The sequence below is a fragment of the Pteropus alecto genome, unplaced genomic scaffold (genome assembly GCF_000325575.1).
Source record: "Pteropus alecto unplaced genomic scaffold, ASM32557v1 scaffold39, whole genome shotgun sequence".
NCBI lineage: Eukaryota > Metazoa > Chordata > Mammalia > Chiroptera > Pteropodidae > Pteropus > Pteropus alecto.
This window is the reverse complement of record NW_006443568.1, coordinates 1,904,188-1,923,399: the sequence shown is the minus strand read 5'-3', so window position 1 is coordinate 1,923,399 and position 19,212 is coordinate 1,904,188. Positions and strand designations below refer to the sequence as shown.

Genomic DNA, 19,212 nt, shown 5'->3' with positions numbered 1-19,212 from the left:
CCCAGGCAGGTCCCAGTTCTGAGCTCTGGATCAGGAGAATGTGCAGGGTGGCTACTGAATTCTGCCACAGGTACAGGTTTCAGTGGGTGGGGGGCGGAGGGAGGGTGACGAGCAGTGGTATGCCGCTAAATGCTTAATAACTGGCTCTCAAGAGAAAGGAGGTAAAATCCCTTATGTGTAGCTTTTGCCAGCTTCCGTGGTATGAAGACTCCCACTGTGGCTGATTTCAAGCTACCTATGTTACGTCACTGAGTGTGGAGCTGGAAAGTGATGAACACGATTAGCTCTTGCAAGCGGCCAGAGCGAGCCAACTCCAGCACTCCACTGAAGAGCTGACCTGCCTCTTGGTCTTTGCTTACTCTCTTCCCTCCACATGGCAAACTCTTCCTCCCTCTCCTCGGTGAACTCCTACTGATCCTTGGAGGCCCAGTTCAAGCATCTACTTTCCTGTAAAGCCTGCCTCAAATTTCCCAACTTCTACCAGGCCCTCAGCACCTGGCAGCTCCTTCTGCTGTGCCCCGTGGCCATCTGTCCAGGCCTGTGATGGTATACAAGCTTGCTGTACGAGCTAGACATAGAAAGGCAGACTGGACAGGATGTGAACTCCTTGAGGGAAGGCCCTCAGTGCCGGTCGTCTTGAGATAGTCAGCTGAGCACAGGGCTGGGCCCATTAACTGGGTGCTGGATAAACGAAGGAACGCAGTCAGAGGGCTGCAGCAGCAAGGTGAGGAGACTGCAGGAGCCTGTTTCAGTGACAGGGTGGTTAGTGATGCCATCACACGCCTCAGACCTGGGCTGGGTGGAAGAGTCCACCCAGGGCCCCAGTGAGGTCGGAAGGCATCTGGCTCCCAGGCAGGGTGTCTGGGTGTTGGTGCCTCTTTGGCACAGGGATCTCTTTATTCTGCTGATCTCAGTCCATAACTAATTATCCTAATGGGTTTAAATGGCCTTAAGTATTCTCAGAGTTTGGACAGGACCCATCTGGAGCCTGCAGGTGGGCTGGTCTGGCTGGCAGTGAACGGGCGAACTTTCGAAGTGGATGCTACAGGAATCCAAAGTGGCCATTCCCGTTTGTTACGAGAGGCCTGAGGCCTGCGTGGAGAAGTGTGGGCTAAGAGCTGAGGGTTGGCACACTAATGACAGCTAATGCTTGTATAGCTCTTACATGAACCAGGCACTGCTCTCAGCATTTACTCTATTAACTCACTGAGTCCTTACAACCATCCTAGGAGGTAGAAATCATTACCGTGCCCATTTCGCAGAGGAAGAAACTGAGTCGGGGAGGTTAAATGACTTTCCTAAGGTCTCATGGCCAGTTAGCAGAGGAGCTTCTGTTCTAGAGTCCCTGCCCTGAGTTACAACAAAATGCTACTTCTCGATGCGAGTGGGCCATAAAGACATCTTTGTGCCCTTACCTGGGGCCACACCTACAACCTTAGGAAGGCACGTCCAGCCTGGATCTCTTCTAGCTACGGCTCCTGTCCCCACCAGACTGACCTTGTTCTGAGGGAGTCCCACCCCAACCCATGCCAGGACCCGGAGGTACGTTACCAGAGTGGTGAAGATGAAGTGGTAGTACTCAGTCATCATGCCCATGGCCATGGCCTGCGGGAGAGCAGAGTGTCAGCAACCTCAGGGAATACCGGAGCGGCCCCCACCTCCTCACCACATCAGGGGTGAGGCCTGGGCAGCAGGACAGACTGGCATCGAGTAGGAGGATGCTGGCCGCTTGGAATGGCATGTTCTCCGAGACCCCCTCTGAATGGTGACAATGACTGGCTGGCAGACGGCAGTGGATTTCACGCGGGACTGAGCAGTGAAATCACTTGGGACAGATTAAAATGCAGACTCTTGGGCCACATTCTTCCAAGATTCCTAATTCCAAAGGGCTGCGTAGGGCCTGGGCGGTCTCTCTTTTTAGTACACACCTCTGGGCCTTCCACACTTAGAGCAATGCTGGGGGAATCAGCCCAAATGCATTCTTAGTGTCCTGACTTCACTCAGCTGAGCTCGGTGTCCAGGCCCTAGAGAGAGGTGTGGGGGAGCCTGGCCCCACAGCCCTATCAGGCCCAGGAGGTGGGTCTGTCCTCAGTCTCAGCCTCTGGGGGAGGGCTGACCACAAAACATGCCACGTGCCTGCTGCGGAATCACTATATAACATTGTGACGTCTACACTGTATACATTTTATGTATTTTATTAGAGCCCTACAGTTGATGACATTAATGACCATCATGTGTTTTCTACAGAGTTCTTCAGAATGCTGGGCCCACAAAGTGCTCTGGGGGAAAAATGCCACTGGTCGAGTACACTTAGGAAATGCTGCACATTCTCTCCCACTCTTGGAGATTTCCAAGCTGCATCCACAGGGTGAAGGCTCAGAGACGTACTCTCAGTAAGCAGACATGCTTACCTTTGTTTAGGTCAGTGTTTAGCTGAGCGCAGAATCTTCATTTTTAATTCTAGATGTTTTTGAGTCAGACAGACCTTGGAGTAAATTTTGACTTCTTGTCTCAATGGCCTCAGGCCCATTACTGTCCCTGTGGGCCTCAGTTTCCTCACCTGTCAACTGGGCATGACAACTGTCCTCGCTTCCCAGGGTGGAGTAAATGAGGACCTGCGTGTACTTGGGTCAGAGTGACTCCTCCGTAAATCAAAGCTATGATTGTCATTATTATTGTTACACACACTGGGAAGAGAAGGGACATGCTGGGCAGAGCTGGCTGGGAGGGTGGGGGTTAAGGCGCTTCTGGGGAGCGTTCACTGGCACTGAGATGAACCCTTTCCTTGCCTCATCCCACCGAATCCTCCATAACCATGTGACGTAGGGACCACTCGGTCCATCAGAGCAGGGCATGACTCCAGGGCCACTTGCCCTCAGCAGAAGCAAGATTCAGATTCTTCGATGAGCTTTTTAACTACTGTGTGTAGGAGCCTGGTGTGGGGCTTCCTCGGGGGAAGACAGAGGCTGCCATTTGCTTGGACACCTTTTGCAGGGCCCAGCTGAAGGCTGGAACTTGAATAGCCTTCCAGGCCTAAAAACAGCTCCTACCCTCCCCACTTCCCCGACTCAGCACCTCTTCTCCTGCACTCCCTGTGTCCCCTCATGGGGTCATGTGTCAGAGACCCCCAGAATGCCTCCTCCAATCACCGGGGACACTTCTGGAACCACATCATCTCCTTTTACATAAAACACGGGCTCCAATCAGAGTGTTTTGGTTTTGCTGTGGTACCTCGGAAGGGCTTGGGGGCAGTTTCGCTGTTTATTATTTCTTAGGTGGCTGGCAGAGCTTGGTTCTCATTGCCAAGAGACCATGCTGGGCTGTGTACTGGGACCAGGGCCTATCCAGGACTGGGAGCCATTCTCCTCCCCCATGGTCTCTGCAGAGCTGAGCAGATGGTGCAATGAATCTTAATAAACTTCCTAGCAATGGGAGAGTAATAGCAAATGCCACAGACTACGGGGATTAGTCACCGGAAGGGGCAGTGAGGAACTCTGGGGTTGTTCTCGAGATCCCCAGGCCTCTCTATGCTTCCTGAAGAGTTCTGTCCTGTGTGGCTTCAGGCTCCTCTTGGCAGCCCCTATCTCCTACCTGCACAGAGGTGGCATGGAAACCAGCAGTTACTCAGCACTCTCCATGCACCCAGTCTGGCTGTGGCTGCTCGTCCATCGTCTCATTCCATCCTCACACCAACTCGAACTGTAAGAACCACTGCTGCTCATGAAACTGAGGCTTGAAGAGGCAAAGTAAGCCCCCAAGGTCATACGGCCAGAAAGAGACAGACTAGGGGTCAAACTGACATCATGTTTATATTTGAGGAAGGGGTTGGACGGGAGAAGTGGCAGGCAGATCCCAAGCATCCTTCCTGCTGGCCAGCGCTCACATACCTGCTTGAGGATCTGGGCCGCCATGGTGTGGCTGCAGTCGAAGATAATGCGGAATTCCCGGCCTCGCTTCATCTCCTTGAGCAGAGGGCGCGAGTCATCAGAGTCCAGGGGCAGCTGGCGGATCTTCAGGCGGATGTTGTATCTCGATGGGGCCATGATGAGCTCCTGCAGTCGGATGAGCCCTGAGAGCCCCCGGGGCACAAAAGACACACATGTATCACATGTATATACAGCTCCAGGCATCTGCAGAATCACATGCATACACATGCTTATGGCCACAGGTCTGAAGACACACATGAACTCAGATACGTGGCCATGGAGATATGTGCATGGACACAGCCATGCGTATCCAGACAAAGGCATTAGCACACTAAGGCACAGACATGTGCACCCAGCTGTACACACCTGCACATGCACATAGATGTGTATATACATACAAACATATGTATACATGCACGTTGATAAAGGCAGAACTACACTTGGGCTGATAAACACATGCGTAAATATGTAGCTAAAGATGTGTGCATACAGATGCATATACACAGGTAGATTGAAAAGTAGGCATACACCGAGAGAAAGTTCCCACTGACTATGCCCACCTGCTCCTCTCCAACTCAGAATGGGTGTAGAGACTTATGGAGCCAGCCCTTGTAACATCACGAGGCATGGGACATAATCTTCCTAAACATCTTTAGCAATCTGCTTCTAAAATATGGGCACAAGTGGTGGCTCCAGGCTCAACTGTACCCACTTTTGGACTGAATAAGGCCAGGTGGTATCTGTGCCCAGCCTCCATACCCATCCTTAAGGGCAGACTGCCTAAGTAAACCTTACTCATTCTCGCAGGCTCAATACAACCACCTCCTCCATGAAGCCTACCCTTTCTGTTCTGTCCAGACGAGATCTTCTCCCACTCCCGAACCTCCCCCAACTCAGTGGGCTCCTCCCTCAGCACTAGTCTCCTCTATCTTCATCTCATTCCTCTCATCCTGCCCCAAGCTCCTTAACATCAGGGCCTGAGTCCCCACAACTTCTAGCACAGGGCCTGGCACTTAAGTGGCGCTCAACACAAATTTCCATAATTGGATTGACTTACTGTTTTTTCTCCTCACACTGAAAAATCCATCTTCCACCTTAGCATTTTGCAAAACCACTTAATCTGGGGACTTCCAGGGAAAACTAAATGTCACTTCCTGGAGACAAATGGCTTGCTTATGTCTAATTGAGTTCACTTCCGTCCCTACTTCAAGGTCCATTCTTGCTGATGCCTCTGCTTAGCCTGGAAGCAAGCCTGTTGGCTGCTCTCTCTGCCCTCACCCCACTGCAGGGAGGGGCTGAGCCAGCATGGAGCCAGGACCCAAACAGTCCATCTCCCTCATCCGCTGGGCTCCCTGCTCATACCCAGGGCTCATTGTTCATATCCTGCCTGCACTGCACTCAGCCATGCTCCACTCCCCCACTAACAAGACTCTAATTTTCCTTTGGGGAACAACTCCTCTCCCTCTCTCAGTCCATATGACTCAGGAAGTTCTATCCCCAGCTCCCAAGGCATAGCACGTGGGCCTAGCCTGGCCAATTCAGTATAGGCTTGGAGATGGATAATGACACTAGCTGGTTCTATCAGAGTGACTTCCGGAAATTGTGCTAGAACAACTGGTAAGATGTACTCCCTTTTCCATTGAACTCCAAATAAGGAGGAAGTAAGCCTGGAGGTCAGCACATAGAACCTGAGAAAGATTTCAACAGGACGTATGTCAGAGAGGCCAAACAGAGAGAAAATAAGTCCTGAAGATACCTACTTGACTCTCCGGATCAAACGGTACCTGAAGCTACAGTTTATTCCTGAACTTTCCAGTTATGGTGGGGAACACAATCCCCTCCCCCAATTTTTTCTCATTTTCTTTCTTTTTCTTTTTCTTTCTTTCTTTCTTTCTTTCTTTCTTTCTTTCTTTCTTTCTTTCTTTCTTTCTTTCTTTCTTCTTTCTCTTTCTCTCTCTCTCATTCTTCTTTTGTTTTGTTTTGTTTTGTTTTTTTTTGCTTAAATTAGTTTGCACTGGATTAAAGTTTGCAATCAAATGTTACATTGTCCCTATCTAGACAGATTCCCCAACACAGACAACTCACTTAAGAAGCCTAACAACAGAGAGCCCCCATTTCAAAGGCCATTTCTGGTACACATGTCTGGGTCTGTCCAGCCTCAGTCCCATTCCTGAGGTCTGGATGTTAGGAAAGCCATGTGATGGGTGTCATTCATTTCACTCTGCTGGTGAAGACAGAGATATAACCCTGGGACCTAAGCCTCCCAAAGAACTCTCAAACAAGCTTTGCCATGGCTGTGAGCATCGGGAAGCCCTGGCCCCCGGAAGGTCTCAGACCCAGGTACCTGGGTTGGGAGAGAGCTTTGGAGTCCTGAGTAGATGGATCAACAGTGGCCTAGTGCCTCTTAATACCAAACTTGATGGGGAAGAGGACAAGGATATTAGTGGACCTTAGCAGAGAAGTGTGAGGCCACAAGCTCCCCCCAGAACATACACCTAGGCTTACCCCTCTTCCAAACCAATATCAGAAATTCTTAGTTCGGCTGAATGATGCTGCCTGCTCACACCTGTTACCCCACAAGGCCCTGAGTGCACACTCTGCTCTCACTTGCTCGGTTTTCAGACTTGTGCACAACATCAGCAGGCACATGGGCTTTAGGGGCCCAAGACATGAGGACAGGGACAGCCTGGATGCTGGAGCAGAGGCCACCACAGGCTTCCTGTCAGCCAAGTTCATTGCCCCCTGTAATATATGGTGACCCACATTTTCCAGCAGCAAATGTCAGATCTCCTTCCCATCAGCGTATTCCCAAAGGAGAACAGAGGCTCTTCTCAGCCAACCTCAACAGAGGACTAGGCTCTTTTGTTTGCCTGAGATGAGCTTTCCTTCCTGCCTGCTTCCCTAATCAATCTCTCTCAAAATATCTGCAGTGAATCATGTTGTTGGAGTCATGCTTTTCACTTACAAAGCACTTCTGCATTCATTACCCAACTTAACCATCTCCCTGTCCTAGAAAGCATGCAGATTAGGGAGTTTTGTTTCAATGTTACAAATAAAGAAACTGAGATACAGAGAGGTTAGGTGACTGTCCCAAGATTTTGCAGCATACAAGCAATGGGGTAAAAATTAGAGACCTAATCTTTTGGCTCTTAGGCCATGTTATCAGAACCTAACCCCAACCTAAGCCAAGCAGCATCTGTACTGTAAAAATACATAACGGGTGTACCCCCCTTCTAGCATGCTAAGAGAACCATGATTTTGTTTGGGTGGCAATGTGCCAGTCCCAAGAGATGACTCAAGATTGAAAGGAGCCAGTCGATGGCAATCTCATTTCCATTTGACTGTGCTCAGGGTAGCAGGCACACTCAGTGAGCTGGTTTGGGTTGGGAGAGGGCTCTGAGACAAATTTTCCTCCCTGATAAGAGGCAAAAGTCACATTAAGAAAAATCCCTGTGGCTCTTACCATACTTGAATCCTCTCCCAGCCAAGCCGTCCTCTCGGTAAGACTGCCATGCACGGTCCCACCTCATTTTTGCTCCTGCTGCTCCCTCCACCTGCAGTGCCCTTATGACTCCTCTCCCTGTCCATCCATACTCAAGCTCATGTCTGTCTCCCCTGGTAAGTCAGCCTGGACTAACCAAAGCCATAGAGCCTCCTCTTCCCGAGCATCTTTAGCTCTGACTGTATGTACATGTCACTCGATTCTTAGCTCTGACAGCCTGGAAGGACCAGTGACCTCTAGATGGGCACCCACTCCCCTATAATATGAATAACTTCTCAAAATAAGATGGAATAACTGCATTCTCATTTCTTAATTCTTACCAGGGCCCAACACTCTCTTTCCTGCAAAATTAAATTATAATTTATTTCAACTTGATTTTCAATTTGATTTAATTCAATTCAATTCAGTTTAACAAACATTAAAAAACATCTACATTGTACCAGGCCCTGTACTAAACCCTAGAGGCACAGAAAGCTCATGGTCTGGAAGCAGAAACAGGCACAAAGACAATCGTTCTAGTGGTAGATTAAGACAAGAAAATCTGCAGGGCTGCAGAAACACTAGAGGTAACTTGGAGCTGGGCAAGAGCACCCCTCAAGGGCGGAGACCTCATGCTGGGGGCACTGGGAAGGGTGGGGGTTCCTGGGGGGATCCTCCAGCATCTTCTGTCTGATGTTTTAGGTATAGCAGGCCTCAATAGATGCTGGTAGAATCCCGAGTTAAATCAACAACTCTGGAATGTCTTTTCTTTGGGATTTCTCCCTACAATTCCCACTCCCCATTAGGAGGTAGTCAAGAACTGACATTGAATCACAGGCAGCTGAGAGCTGGAGGGCTCTTTCCAGGCTGGATGCTGTAGCTCTTGACTTGACATGTGGGCAGAGTGAGACCGCCAGACGGGTTAAGTGACTTGCCAAGATTACACTCTCTTAAGAGGTGGGGCTAAGAAATGTCTTGGAACTTGACTCTTTGGAAGGAAAGAGGAGAGGCAATAGCTTCTTGCTCCCCAGCTAGTAAGCGTCAGAGCTAGCACATGTTTACTGGCCACATTGAGTTCAAAGTCTGCACTCAGAGCCAGCACAGGGTGGGGCATGTGTGCTACAGATGGAGGCATGAAAGTTTAGGAGTGCAGGCAGGTGTGGGAGCAGCTGTGCAGGTATGGGTGCAGGTATGGATGCAGGTGCTGGGGGTGTGTGGGTGCCTTGCTGAGTACAGATTTGAACATGCTGCAGGTGTAAGGTGGGCTGGGACTGAGTGATGTGAGAGTGTGAGTGAGCACAGGGACGAATGTCGGTGTGACTGAGTGAAGCTTGGGTGTGAGTGAAGACCTTTCCCCTAGAGGCAGCTGAATTGAGAGAGCAGTCAAAAGCCTGATGCTGGGGCTCTGCTCACCTTTTCACCCTAACCTTGGCCTGGCCACCTACCTGTACTGTCGTCATAGACCACGGTGGCTGACCGCCACTTGAGGTACTGAACCAGGTCGAGGATGGCGTGGCTGAGAGAGGCGTAGTCAGGGTAGAGATTCACGTAGAAGGTGTCCTTATTGTCCAGCGGGTGGTGCTTCCAGCGCAGCTGGATGTGTGGTACCTCCAGGGCGTTGCAGATGGACTGGACGGCATTGGTGCAAGAGCCCTGTGATGGCCCAAAGATCGCCACCACGCCCAGTGCCAGCTGGTCACAGGCTGCAACAGAGGAAAGGAAGAACAGTACAGGGGTCAGTGCTGGGTCTTATCATGCAGCTAGGGGCTGGGGGGATGGGGGACAATGATGTTGGCGATCTCATAAACACATGGGAAAACAGCAACTGGAACCCTCTGAGGGTGGATGACTGACAATCTCAATGAATCTCTATTTTCTCATCCGGAAACCAGGGTTGTAATAGTCCCTGTCTCATGGGATCATAGGAAGTCAAATGAGATATTGCATGTAAGAACGTCAGTATAGCCCTCATGCAATAGAAACAATGGTTACTTTTGACGTTGTCATCATTGTGATTGGCTTTACTGGCTCTACACCACGCCCTGTTCTGTGTGGGAACTTGAAACAAATAGCAATGAAACACCTACTTGCTGATGACGCTGAAACTTGAAACTCCAGTCCCAACCTGTTTCCTAAAATCCAACTTGCTCATTTCATCTCTCACTCGACACCACCACCTGGAAGTCTGAGATGCATCTCAGACCTAACATGTCCAAAATGGAACCCCCTCTTCTCCTCCCAGCCTCCCCTATTTTGATAAATGGCAGCTCCACTGTCCCAGCACGTTATGCCCCAAACCCTGGTTTTGTCTTGACTCTTCATTCTCTCGTATCCCACATCCCAATTCATCAACAACTCCTGTTGTTTCACCTTCAAAATATATCAGAATATGACTACTTCCCACCACTCTTACCCTGGTCCAAGCCACCATCATCTTTCACTTGGATGACTGCAGAAGGCTCCTCAATGGTTCCAGCTTCCTCAGTGATCCTATCATCTATTTTGCACTCAGCAGCTGGAGTGAGCCTTGCACAAACTAAATGGATTACACGACTCCTTTGCTCTAAGGGTTTCCATTTCACTCAGTGTAAAAGCCAAAGTCCTTACTTTGGCAACTCCCCGCCCCATCCCCATACCTCCATCCGCACTGCTTGTCTGACTTCCTCTCCCTTCCTTTTCTCCTTTCCTTACAGCATTCAGGCCCCACTGGCTCCCATGATGTTCTTCACATATACTAGGAATCCTCCTGCCTCAGGGCCTTTGCACTTGCTGCCCCTCTGACTAGACTGCTCTTCCCTCAGATCTCCATGTGACTCTCTCCCTCCCCTCCTTTAGGTCTCTGCATCTGGGTGTCTTATTGGAGAGGAATCACTGCACAGCCTATAATAGCAACCCCAATCCAGCCACACTCCCTCAACCCCATATCGTGCTTTATTTCTTTGTTTACTAAATAACCACGGAAGTCTTGTTTATTTGTTGATCTTAAATAAATAAATAAATTTGTTTATTTATTTCTCCTCCCGCTAAAACGTAAGCTCCAAAGAGGCAAGGGCTTGATCTGCATTGTTTATTGTTGTATTCACAGTGCTCAAAACAGTACATGGTCTGAATAAGTGCTTAATCAACATCTGCCGAATGAATGAATGCTGAATCCCAGCCTTCAAACCATTCACATTCTCCGGGAGGCCCAACGGCTCAGGCAGGTCAGACAGCAGATGCTTCTGGGAAGGTCCAACATCAGTGGGCACAACACAGCATGAAATGAGCAGCCCCAGGACAGCTGGGGCTCGAAGGGGGATGTAGGCTCACACAGTGAGTGTGCCTAGAAGATCCATAAAATGGACCTCTCGGGGCAACAGGGGGAGGGCTCCCCAGGAGTCACTGCCCTTTCTTCTGGCAACTATCTCCCCTTCTACTTTGGCCTTTTCCACTTCCGACCTATCAGGGGTGTGTGAGTGACTTAGACCCTAGACAGACTACAATTGACCTCCCTGGCCACAGACATTGGTTTAGAGGATGATCATGGGACCAATTGGAGCTGATGGGATGCCATGATACTCGGTGGCAATGAGAACTGGGCATTTTCCCTCTGTAACTGGACCTGGGAGGCAGTAAGATCTGTAGGTGCAGTAGCCACCTTATCCTTACAGAGAAAGTGCAGTGCTTGCCTGTGAATAGAATCAGTGTGGTGGTGAACAGAACCAAGAGAGAAAGAAATATGAGCCCCTCGTCAAGTGGAACCCTAAACTTTGATTACTTGAATCAATACATTCTCTTTTTGCTTAAGCCAGTCAAGATTTGATTTTCTGTCACTTGCAACCAGAAAGACCTTAACTGAAGAGCATCAACAAACTCACCAGCCTGTGGCCATGGGAATGAACTATATGCACATGTATGAACATATGATACACATAGGAGGAGGCAGGACAGAGCACCTAAGCATGGATACCCAGTGGATTCAGATGCATCCTGGCTGCCTCAAGGACCTCTGGGAATGACCTACTGGGCTCAGGTCTACCCCTAAGGGCCCAGAGTCAGAGTACACATGGAGGCACATATACAATGCAGCTAAATAAATGTTGTTAAGTCAAGCTAACAAACTTACATAAAATATGCTCTTTCCTCCCACCTTGACAAATATGTACCTTCATAACAACTTGGGATGTCAGGTTAGAATGGAGACTTCTCAAATGCAGCGACAAGGGGAGAGGTAGCTCTAGCTAACTTGTACCCTTCTCTTTGACCACTGGCTCCACCCTGCACCATAAAAGGCCTTGCACTCTCTATGTGGACATCTTGGCCCTTATAACTGAGCTCTGGCCACATCTCTGCAAACATCTGCTTCTTGCTCAGCCTTAGATAGGGCCTAGGAGTGCAACCATACAGCATGACTCTCCCTCTGTAGGATCTCCCGGGGAGGAGGCTCATGTAGGCCTAGAGGTGGGTTCAGGGCCGATTGGGAAGGAAATTCAGGGTTACAGGTACTTGGAGCAAAGATTAGAAGGGCAGGGCACAGGAGCCTAATGGGCAAGGCCCCTTGGTCCCACTGATCCCTTGTCCTGGGAGGAGATGTGTACCAGAGGAGGGTGAGGGCAGCACCTTCAAAGCATAGGCCCTGGGAAAAGGAAACTCTTGCCTGGGCTAAGGGTGGTACCAATGGATCCAAAGATACAGGTTAGTTTTGAACTTGTCAGAATGTGTGGTCTTCAGAGTATTTTTCTTCTCCACTGACATATACTCCCTCCTCCCTCACTGCCTCCTGGGAATAGGAGACATTATATAAAGCGGTTATTTTTCCTGAAATTTGTACTTCCCCTAAGAACACCAGAGAATGGCATTTATGGCCTAGGTGAAAGATATAGCACTCTGGGGGAGGCAGGGTTAGTTGCTGTTAGGATTCTGCTGGAACCACCTGGGACATGGGGCAGGACAGCCATGTGTGGGAAGCAGTGGGGCCAATACAGAGGGCATCTTTTGAGTCACTAGGACTCCTATTGGCCAATGTCAAGTGCAGGAAAGGATGCTCAGTGGGGCATGTGGTGACTTCCTGGTGCTCCTACAGTTGTGGGACTGGAGTCCAAGTCAGAGAAGCACTATTTCTTCCTTGCTATTGTTACCCTGGAGTCAATAAACCTTGATAGCACTCTGTGTGGCCGTGTGTGTGAAACAAACCCCAGTGATAACAAATGCTTCAAAAATAGGAACCCTGGGTATGTTGGTAAATTGTCCAATTTAGGGACTGTTCTTTTCTGTGCCCTTGTCCCAAGGAGGCCAGTCTCTGACCAGTGCTCTCACTGCCTATTTACGTTTTTGTTCTGCTGTTTGGATGTGTGGTTATCCGTTCTGACCACTTTGTCCCTTTGAGAACAGTTGCTGCCTGAAAAAAGAGACCATGTATGAGTCATTTTGTAGCCATGGAGGCTGGATACCAATATGGAGGAAATTATGACAGTGAGTAAGTGACAGCTGTCCAGGTCTAGTCACCCCTTTTTGCCCAAGCCAAAGGCCATGGCACCCAATAAAATCTGTAGGTTTCTCTCATCCTATATCTCCTACCTCTGTTTTGAACCTTCTAGCTGTCCTGTGACATCCCAGTTCTCTGTCCCATCATCTCTCTCTACTCTTTCTCTTTTCCCTCTTGGACCTTCTGATCGATTACTTATAGTCAAATGACTGTGTGTCTCATTCCTTACCACTACCCACCTCCAAGAATCTGTATTTTTAATTTTCCCCTTTGATCTAGGCCTTGAAACAGGCAGGCAAATGCTACCCTGCCACCCTCAGCTCCACCCAGACCAACCTCTGAAGTCAAGCCGCAAAGTCCAGGTGTCCTGTTTGACTGAGGCAGGGGAGAGTGGACCAACCATCAATGATGACGATGTGGAGGGTTGTAAGAGTGATCTTGAAGGAAGTAATTTTGACATCGATTGTGGGATAATGGTAAAGGTAACTGTAATGAAATTTGTACTTCCCCTAAGAACACCAGAGAATGGCCTTTATGGCCCAGGTGAAAGATATAGCACTCTGGGGGAGGCGGGGTTAGTTGCTGTTAGGAGTCTGCTGGAACCACCTGGGACATGGGGCAGGACAGCCATGCGTCATATTGTAGGGCCATATGATGCCATACAAAGGGCCATATTGTAGGGCTGTTTTTGATCCCGATGACAGCACTGATTAGCGGAATTGATGGCAATGTTGATGCTGTGACATAACGATGGGATGGACGCCAACGCCATGGCATGGATGGCGATGATGATGGTAGAAAGGATGATGGTGATATAAACGTTGATGAAGGAGGGGGTGATAATAATGTTGGTGGTGAGGACAGTAAAGGTGGGGATGATGTCGGTGCCGGTGAGATTGGTGATGATGAAGGTGCCGGCGCATGACAGTGATGGTGATGATGATAGGGCTGGTGATGGCGGCAAGGATAAAAATGGAGGCGATAACAATTTCGATGGCATTGATGAGGCTGCTGCTGATGACGTGTCACTGCCATGACTGTAACTGCAACGATGACGGTAGAAAAGACGGCGATGATGTTGACGATGAGGAGACTGGTGATGATGAAGAGGTTGCTGTCGTGGCAGAGAGAGAGAGTATAAAAGGAGAGGCGGAGATGGTGATGTTTATGTTAGGAGTGGAGGTGATACCACGTTGACGATGATGACAATGGCTGTGGGGATGCTGCACTGGGGCTGACAGTGGTGACGCTGGTGGTGATATGATGATGATGACCATACTGGGTTTCATTCTGCCAGAGATGCAATGATTAAATCCCACTGTTGGGTGGCAGGAGGCATCAGTGCTGCCATTCACTTGTTTCTTCTCCTTGGTCTCTCTCCACATACCTTTTCCTGTCCCCTCCATGTTCCTTCCACCCTCTAATGATCTTCCAGTCTGGAAGATCCCTGTTTCCCCAGAGGGACCAGGGCAGAGGTTAGAGCAGCAGCAGCAGCAGCAGCTTTAACTCCAGATGTTTCCAGGGCAGCAGCCAACCCTCGTTCTGGCAGCCCTGAGTGCATGCTGCAGTAATTACATTATTTGTGGCTTCAATTTTGAATCCATTTTCTGGTCATTTTACAGTAACTCAATCGTTCACAGTCATTGCAGGAGTCCACAGCCTGAATGCAGTTCCCTCTACCCCCTTTCTATGGCAATTGTAGTTATAGCAAAAATTATCTCAATCAATTTGTGTCTTAAAAGGAATTGAGCAGCCCAGAGAATAAGTGAAGGCAGAGGAGCCTGGGGAGTGCTGGGTCGATTCCAGGCCCGCTCTGGTCAGGCTTGGAAGAAAACACCAGTGTTCTCTGGGTTGCTGGCTCAGGCACCACCTGGCAGTCACTCATATTTTAATTTCCCACAAAACATTTAAAAATAAAGACAATAAGTGAAAGTCTCTTTTAATGGGGAAAGGCCTCCTGGGTCTCACGTGGAGGAAAGGAAATAATTCAACCAGAGCTGGCAAGGCAGGCAGTGCCAGGCTCCCTGTCTCTGCATCCCCGCACCTGATGTGCCCTGAGGTGGCTGGATCCAGCTGGTGCAAAAGGGAGTGGTGACAGGAAACTCTGCCGAGGGAAAATAAATTATCATTGGGTTAACTGGAATTAGGCCCAAGTTCACCCGGCCCTTGGAAGGGTCCTAATGATGCTCCTGAGAATTTTAAAAACCAAAGATCAAAAGGAAAAACAAAGATCACAGAACACGGGGCTCCCCAGGGATAGAAGATGCCCGATGGGGAGTATGATCCGACAGCAGAAATGCCTCTGGGGTCAGGCAGTGGTGCTTCCAACCACAGCACAGGTCTGTCTTTAGTATATTATCAGAGAAACATTCAGGGAGAATGACAGCAGAAAGAAGCAACTTAATTTTTTTTTATTGAGATATAACACAATACAGGAAAGTGCATTTGTTTTAAGCACAGAATTTTATGAATTTTTTACATAGAACTGTACTCGTGTAATTGCTACTTGGATTAAGATATAAAACATTTCCAACACCTAAGTGGGTTCTCTCTTCCCCTTTCTGGTTAATATCCACTGCATACTACTCCTTCCTGCAGAGGTAACCACTGTTTATTCACTCAACATCATGTCTGTGAGGTTCATACATGATGTGCGTAACAAGAGTTTATTTATTTTTTATTACTGATTCAAATTTCATTGTACAACTTCACTCTTATCTATCCATTCTACTGTTGATGGACCTTTAATTTATTTCCAGCTTTTGGGTATTATCAATAAAATGGCTAGAAACATCCTTGCCGGCATTCATTTAGCTTTAGTAGATACTTTCAAACAGTTCTCCTGAGAAGCTGAACCAGTTTTCACTATCACCAGCAGTGCGTAGAAAAGAATTAACCTCAACCCCTACCTCCCACCGTACATAGAAATTCGATTTGGGATAGATCGTACAGCTACTTCGGAAAGGTAAAACAATAGAACTTTTAGAAGAGAACACAGGAGAATATCTTAGGATAGACAAAACAGAACACAAAAGGCATTAACCATAATGGAAAATATGGATAAATGAGACTTCTTTAAATTAAGAACTTTGCTCCTCAAAAGATACTACTAAGAGAGTGAAAAGGCAAACTTATCTGCAATAGATATATGAATACATATATTTAACTAAGGGCCCTTATCAAGAATATATAAGACTCCTACAAATCAATAAGACAATGGCAAACAACTCAATTTTTAAAAGTGGTTGAAAGGCTCAAAAGGCACTCCAGGGGAGAGAAGATTCAAACGGTCTATTAACATATGAAAAGATGTTCAACATCTCTGGTCATCTGGGAAATGCATCTCACACACACACACACACACACACACACACACACACACACACACACACACACACAATGAGATGCCTACTACATAAACCATCAAAATGGCCAAAATTTGAAATAAAACTGATTTTACTAAGAGTTAGAAAAGCTGTAGCGCCAAGTGCTATCCATTGCTGGAGGGAGTGCACATTGGTATGGCAACTTGGGAAAACTGTTTGGCTGAACATATGCACATCCTATGACCTCACATTTCCATTCTTAGGTATATACTCAACAAAAAATGTGTGCCAAAAGATTTGACAAAAATGTTCATAGCAACACTATTCTATGACCCCAGATGGAAACAACTCAAATGTCCAACAGTAATTTTTGGTTATAAAAACTGTGGCCTATTCATACAATGGAATGCTACATAACAATGAAGAGCAAAGTCTACTGTTATATTCAATACTATAGGTGAATCTTACAGATACATTGCAGGAGGAAAGAAGCAAAACTTAAAAAAGTACACACTGGTATTCTACTTACGCAAAGTTCAAAAACAGGCAAAACTAGTGTATGGCACCAGCAGTCAGAACAATGGTTCTATAATACAGCAGCGAAAAGGCAAAGGGTGGAAGAGATGGACAATAATTACATAATCACACACACACGCACACGCACACACACACCAGGGTTCAGAGTCGTGAAATAAAAGTCCGGGGTGTTAAAAATGGAAGCAGGGAGACCTTATCTGGGGGCTCAAGGAGGGCTCCCCAGATGTTTGAGAGGGGAAGCATGAGTTAGCGAGATAAAGGGCAGGGCAGGGGCGGTGAAATTTACAAGAGAAAGGGAAATGCAAGCAGAGGGTGCAGCATGTGCAAAAGCCCTGAGGTGGGAGGAAGCGAGGCGCCCTGAGGACGGCAGGTATGGCTAGAACCCAGAGGCTGAAGGAGCGAGTGGCACAGATGTGGCCGGAAGGTGACATTGGGACTAGACTCATGGGTCCTGATGATGATTTGGAGAAAGAAGATGGGACATGCCGTCTAGGATTTTAAGCAAACGAGCCACATGATCTGGTGTAGAGCGGGGAGGGGCTATGGCTTTGCTCACTGGGATGTTTTTGGCTGGATTTCCGGAGCTGAGTGTTTCCATCTCTGGTCTGCTCACCCACCGCTGACTGGGCAGTTCCACATATGCAGGACTGTAAGTTCCTACTGGAAGAAGTGCCTTAAAAGGCTCTGAAGCTCTGCCAAGGCTCACTGCTGCCTGGGGAAGGTCCTTGCACTGAATTGCAAGTGCACCACTAGAGAGTCATTGTATTATTTCAGTGGGTTTTAGAAAAAAATGGACAGAAGATTCAGCTTAGCCCTTTAGGATGGTTCTGCCCACATGGGACTCTGTGTTCTGACTCCAGGTGTTTGTTCTGTGTCCTGACCTTTTGACTGAGCAGTTTTGGTTGAGTTCAGTCATTTTCTAGATAGACAAGGCCAGGCAGAGGGTGTTAGCATGGACTCTCAGCAGGGAAGCGTATACTCGATTGCACAGTGCTGGCTGCAAGGCATGCTGGGGAGAAAGTGTGGAACACATGGGCAGGGAGGGCATGCCAGCATGGCAGAGGGGCGATGGACAAAAGACCGCTCTTTGAGGCTGTTAGGGTGGCGTGGCTAGAGGGCGAGGTGCCTTTAGTCTGGGAGCATGTTGGCTCTCAGACTCAGGGAAGTGGCCTCAAAAATGTCAGCGTTAGCTGTGTTCAATGTCAGGGACCCTCCAATCTTCAGTGCATAAGGAGAAGCAGGGTGGGAGGAAAAAGGGCCAGCAGTGGGAAAGTGCCTATAGGTATGAGGTACCTGACTTGATGGCTCAGTGTGTGGAGAGCAAGTCAGCCAATGTACTAAGGGCAAATTCCTTCAAATGGTACTTCAAATGTGCCAGACATTGTTCTAAACATGTCATAAAAGTGTTGCCATTTTGCAGAGGAGAAAACTGAGGCACATATTGCCCAAGGTCACACAACTAATATCAGAGAGGACAGGGTGTAAGTCCAGGCAGTCTTGGCTGCAAGCCCATTCTATACTGCCTTTCTGTGCTGAAATGTTTATCCACGATGTTGGAAAACAGGGCTAGCAGCAGGTAGCACCTTGGCAGGTCTGTACCTGGGAGCCCGGGAGACCTTGATTAGCTACTTGGACCCCTTAGAAAGACCAAGGGTCCCCTATAGATCGGCCTCAATTTTTCCAAGGTGCGTGGATGATTCTGTCCCTAAGCTCAACTGACAGGAGTCTTGGACAATGGTGCTCAGACCTCCACACCCCATTCTTATACTAGTCATTCACTGATTTACTCAATGATCATTTCATTGAGCATGCACCAGTCTTTTAGGTGCCAGGACTACATCAGTCAATAAGAGAGAGCCTTCCTGTCAGTGGTGTTGGAGAAAAGGGCAAAGATATTAAACACACACAATTATTTAACCACTAATGTGATAAGAGCCTTGAAGAAGAAAAGCAAGCAGCTACGACAGCAAATTATAGGAAGGATGACTCAGTCTTCTCTGGGAGTTGCATGAAACTCTAAGGTTCTATAAAAGTTATTTCCAGAGTTATTTAAGCCATTAAGTTAAATTTCAATTAAATGTGTATATGAATTATATCTTTAAAAACAGTAACAAAAGAGCATACTTGTATACTCAAATGTGCTACATGCCACATTGGAAAATGCTGGCTCATCCAGGTATTGGCAAGTTAACTTGCTTGTTGTGTGTGTGTGTGTGTGTGTGTAAGAGCGAGAGAGAGAGTCTTGGAACAAAGTTCTCCAGTCCTTTCTGTGTAGCCATTGGCATTTATTGTAAATGTCTCACTAATGAAGAAGAAGGCAGCCCAACACTTGTTTTTAAATTTTTTCTTAAAATTCAGGTGTAGAAAAACTGATTGGATTTACTACAAATTATTTTTACGATTTTCTTGTTACTTTGCGGTCAAAACAAAATACGAAAACATAGTAAATGCTGAGGCTAAAGTCAGACTTCAAGTGTC

The 19,212-nt window shown here is 47.9% G+C and overlaps 1 protein-coding gene across 1 annotated transcript in view; it reads right to left on the bottom strand.

The window, feature by feature from the left end:
- GRIK3 (glutamate ionotropic receptor kainate type subunit 3) overlaps nucleotides 1–19,212 on the bottom strand; it is a 207,375-nt gene that overhangs the window by 60,615 nt on the left and 127,548 nt on the right. Inside the window, exons 3-5 of the mRNA XM_006924232.1 lie at nucleotides 8,853–9,110; nucleotides 3,888–4,069; nucleotides 1,552–1,605 (exon numbers count right to left, since the gene is read on the bottom strand). Of these exons, the coding sequence (XP_006924294.1) occupies nucleotides 1,552–1,605; nucleotides 3,888–4,069; nucleotides 8,853–9,110 (494 nt within the window). The remainder of the gene's footprint in view (nucleotides 1–1,551; nucleotides 1,606–3,887; nucleotides 4,070–8,852; nucleotides 9,111–19,212) is intronic.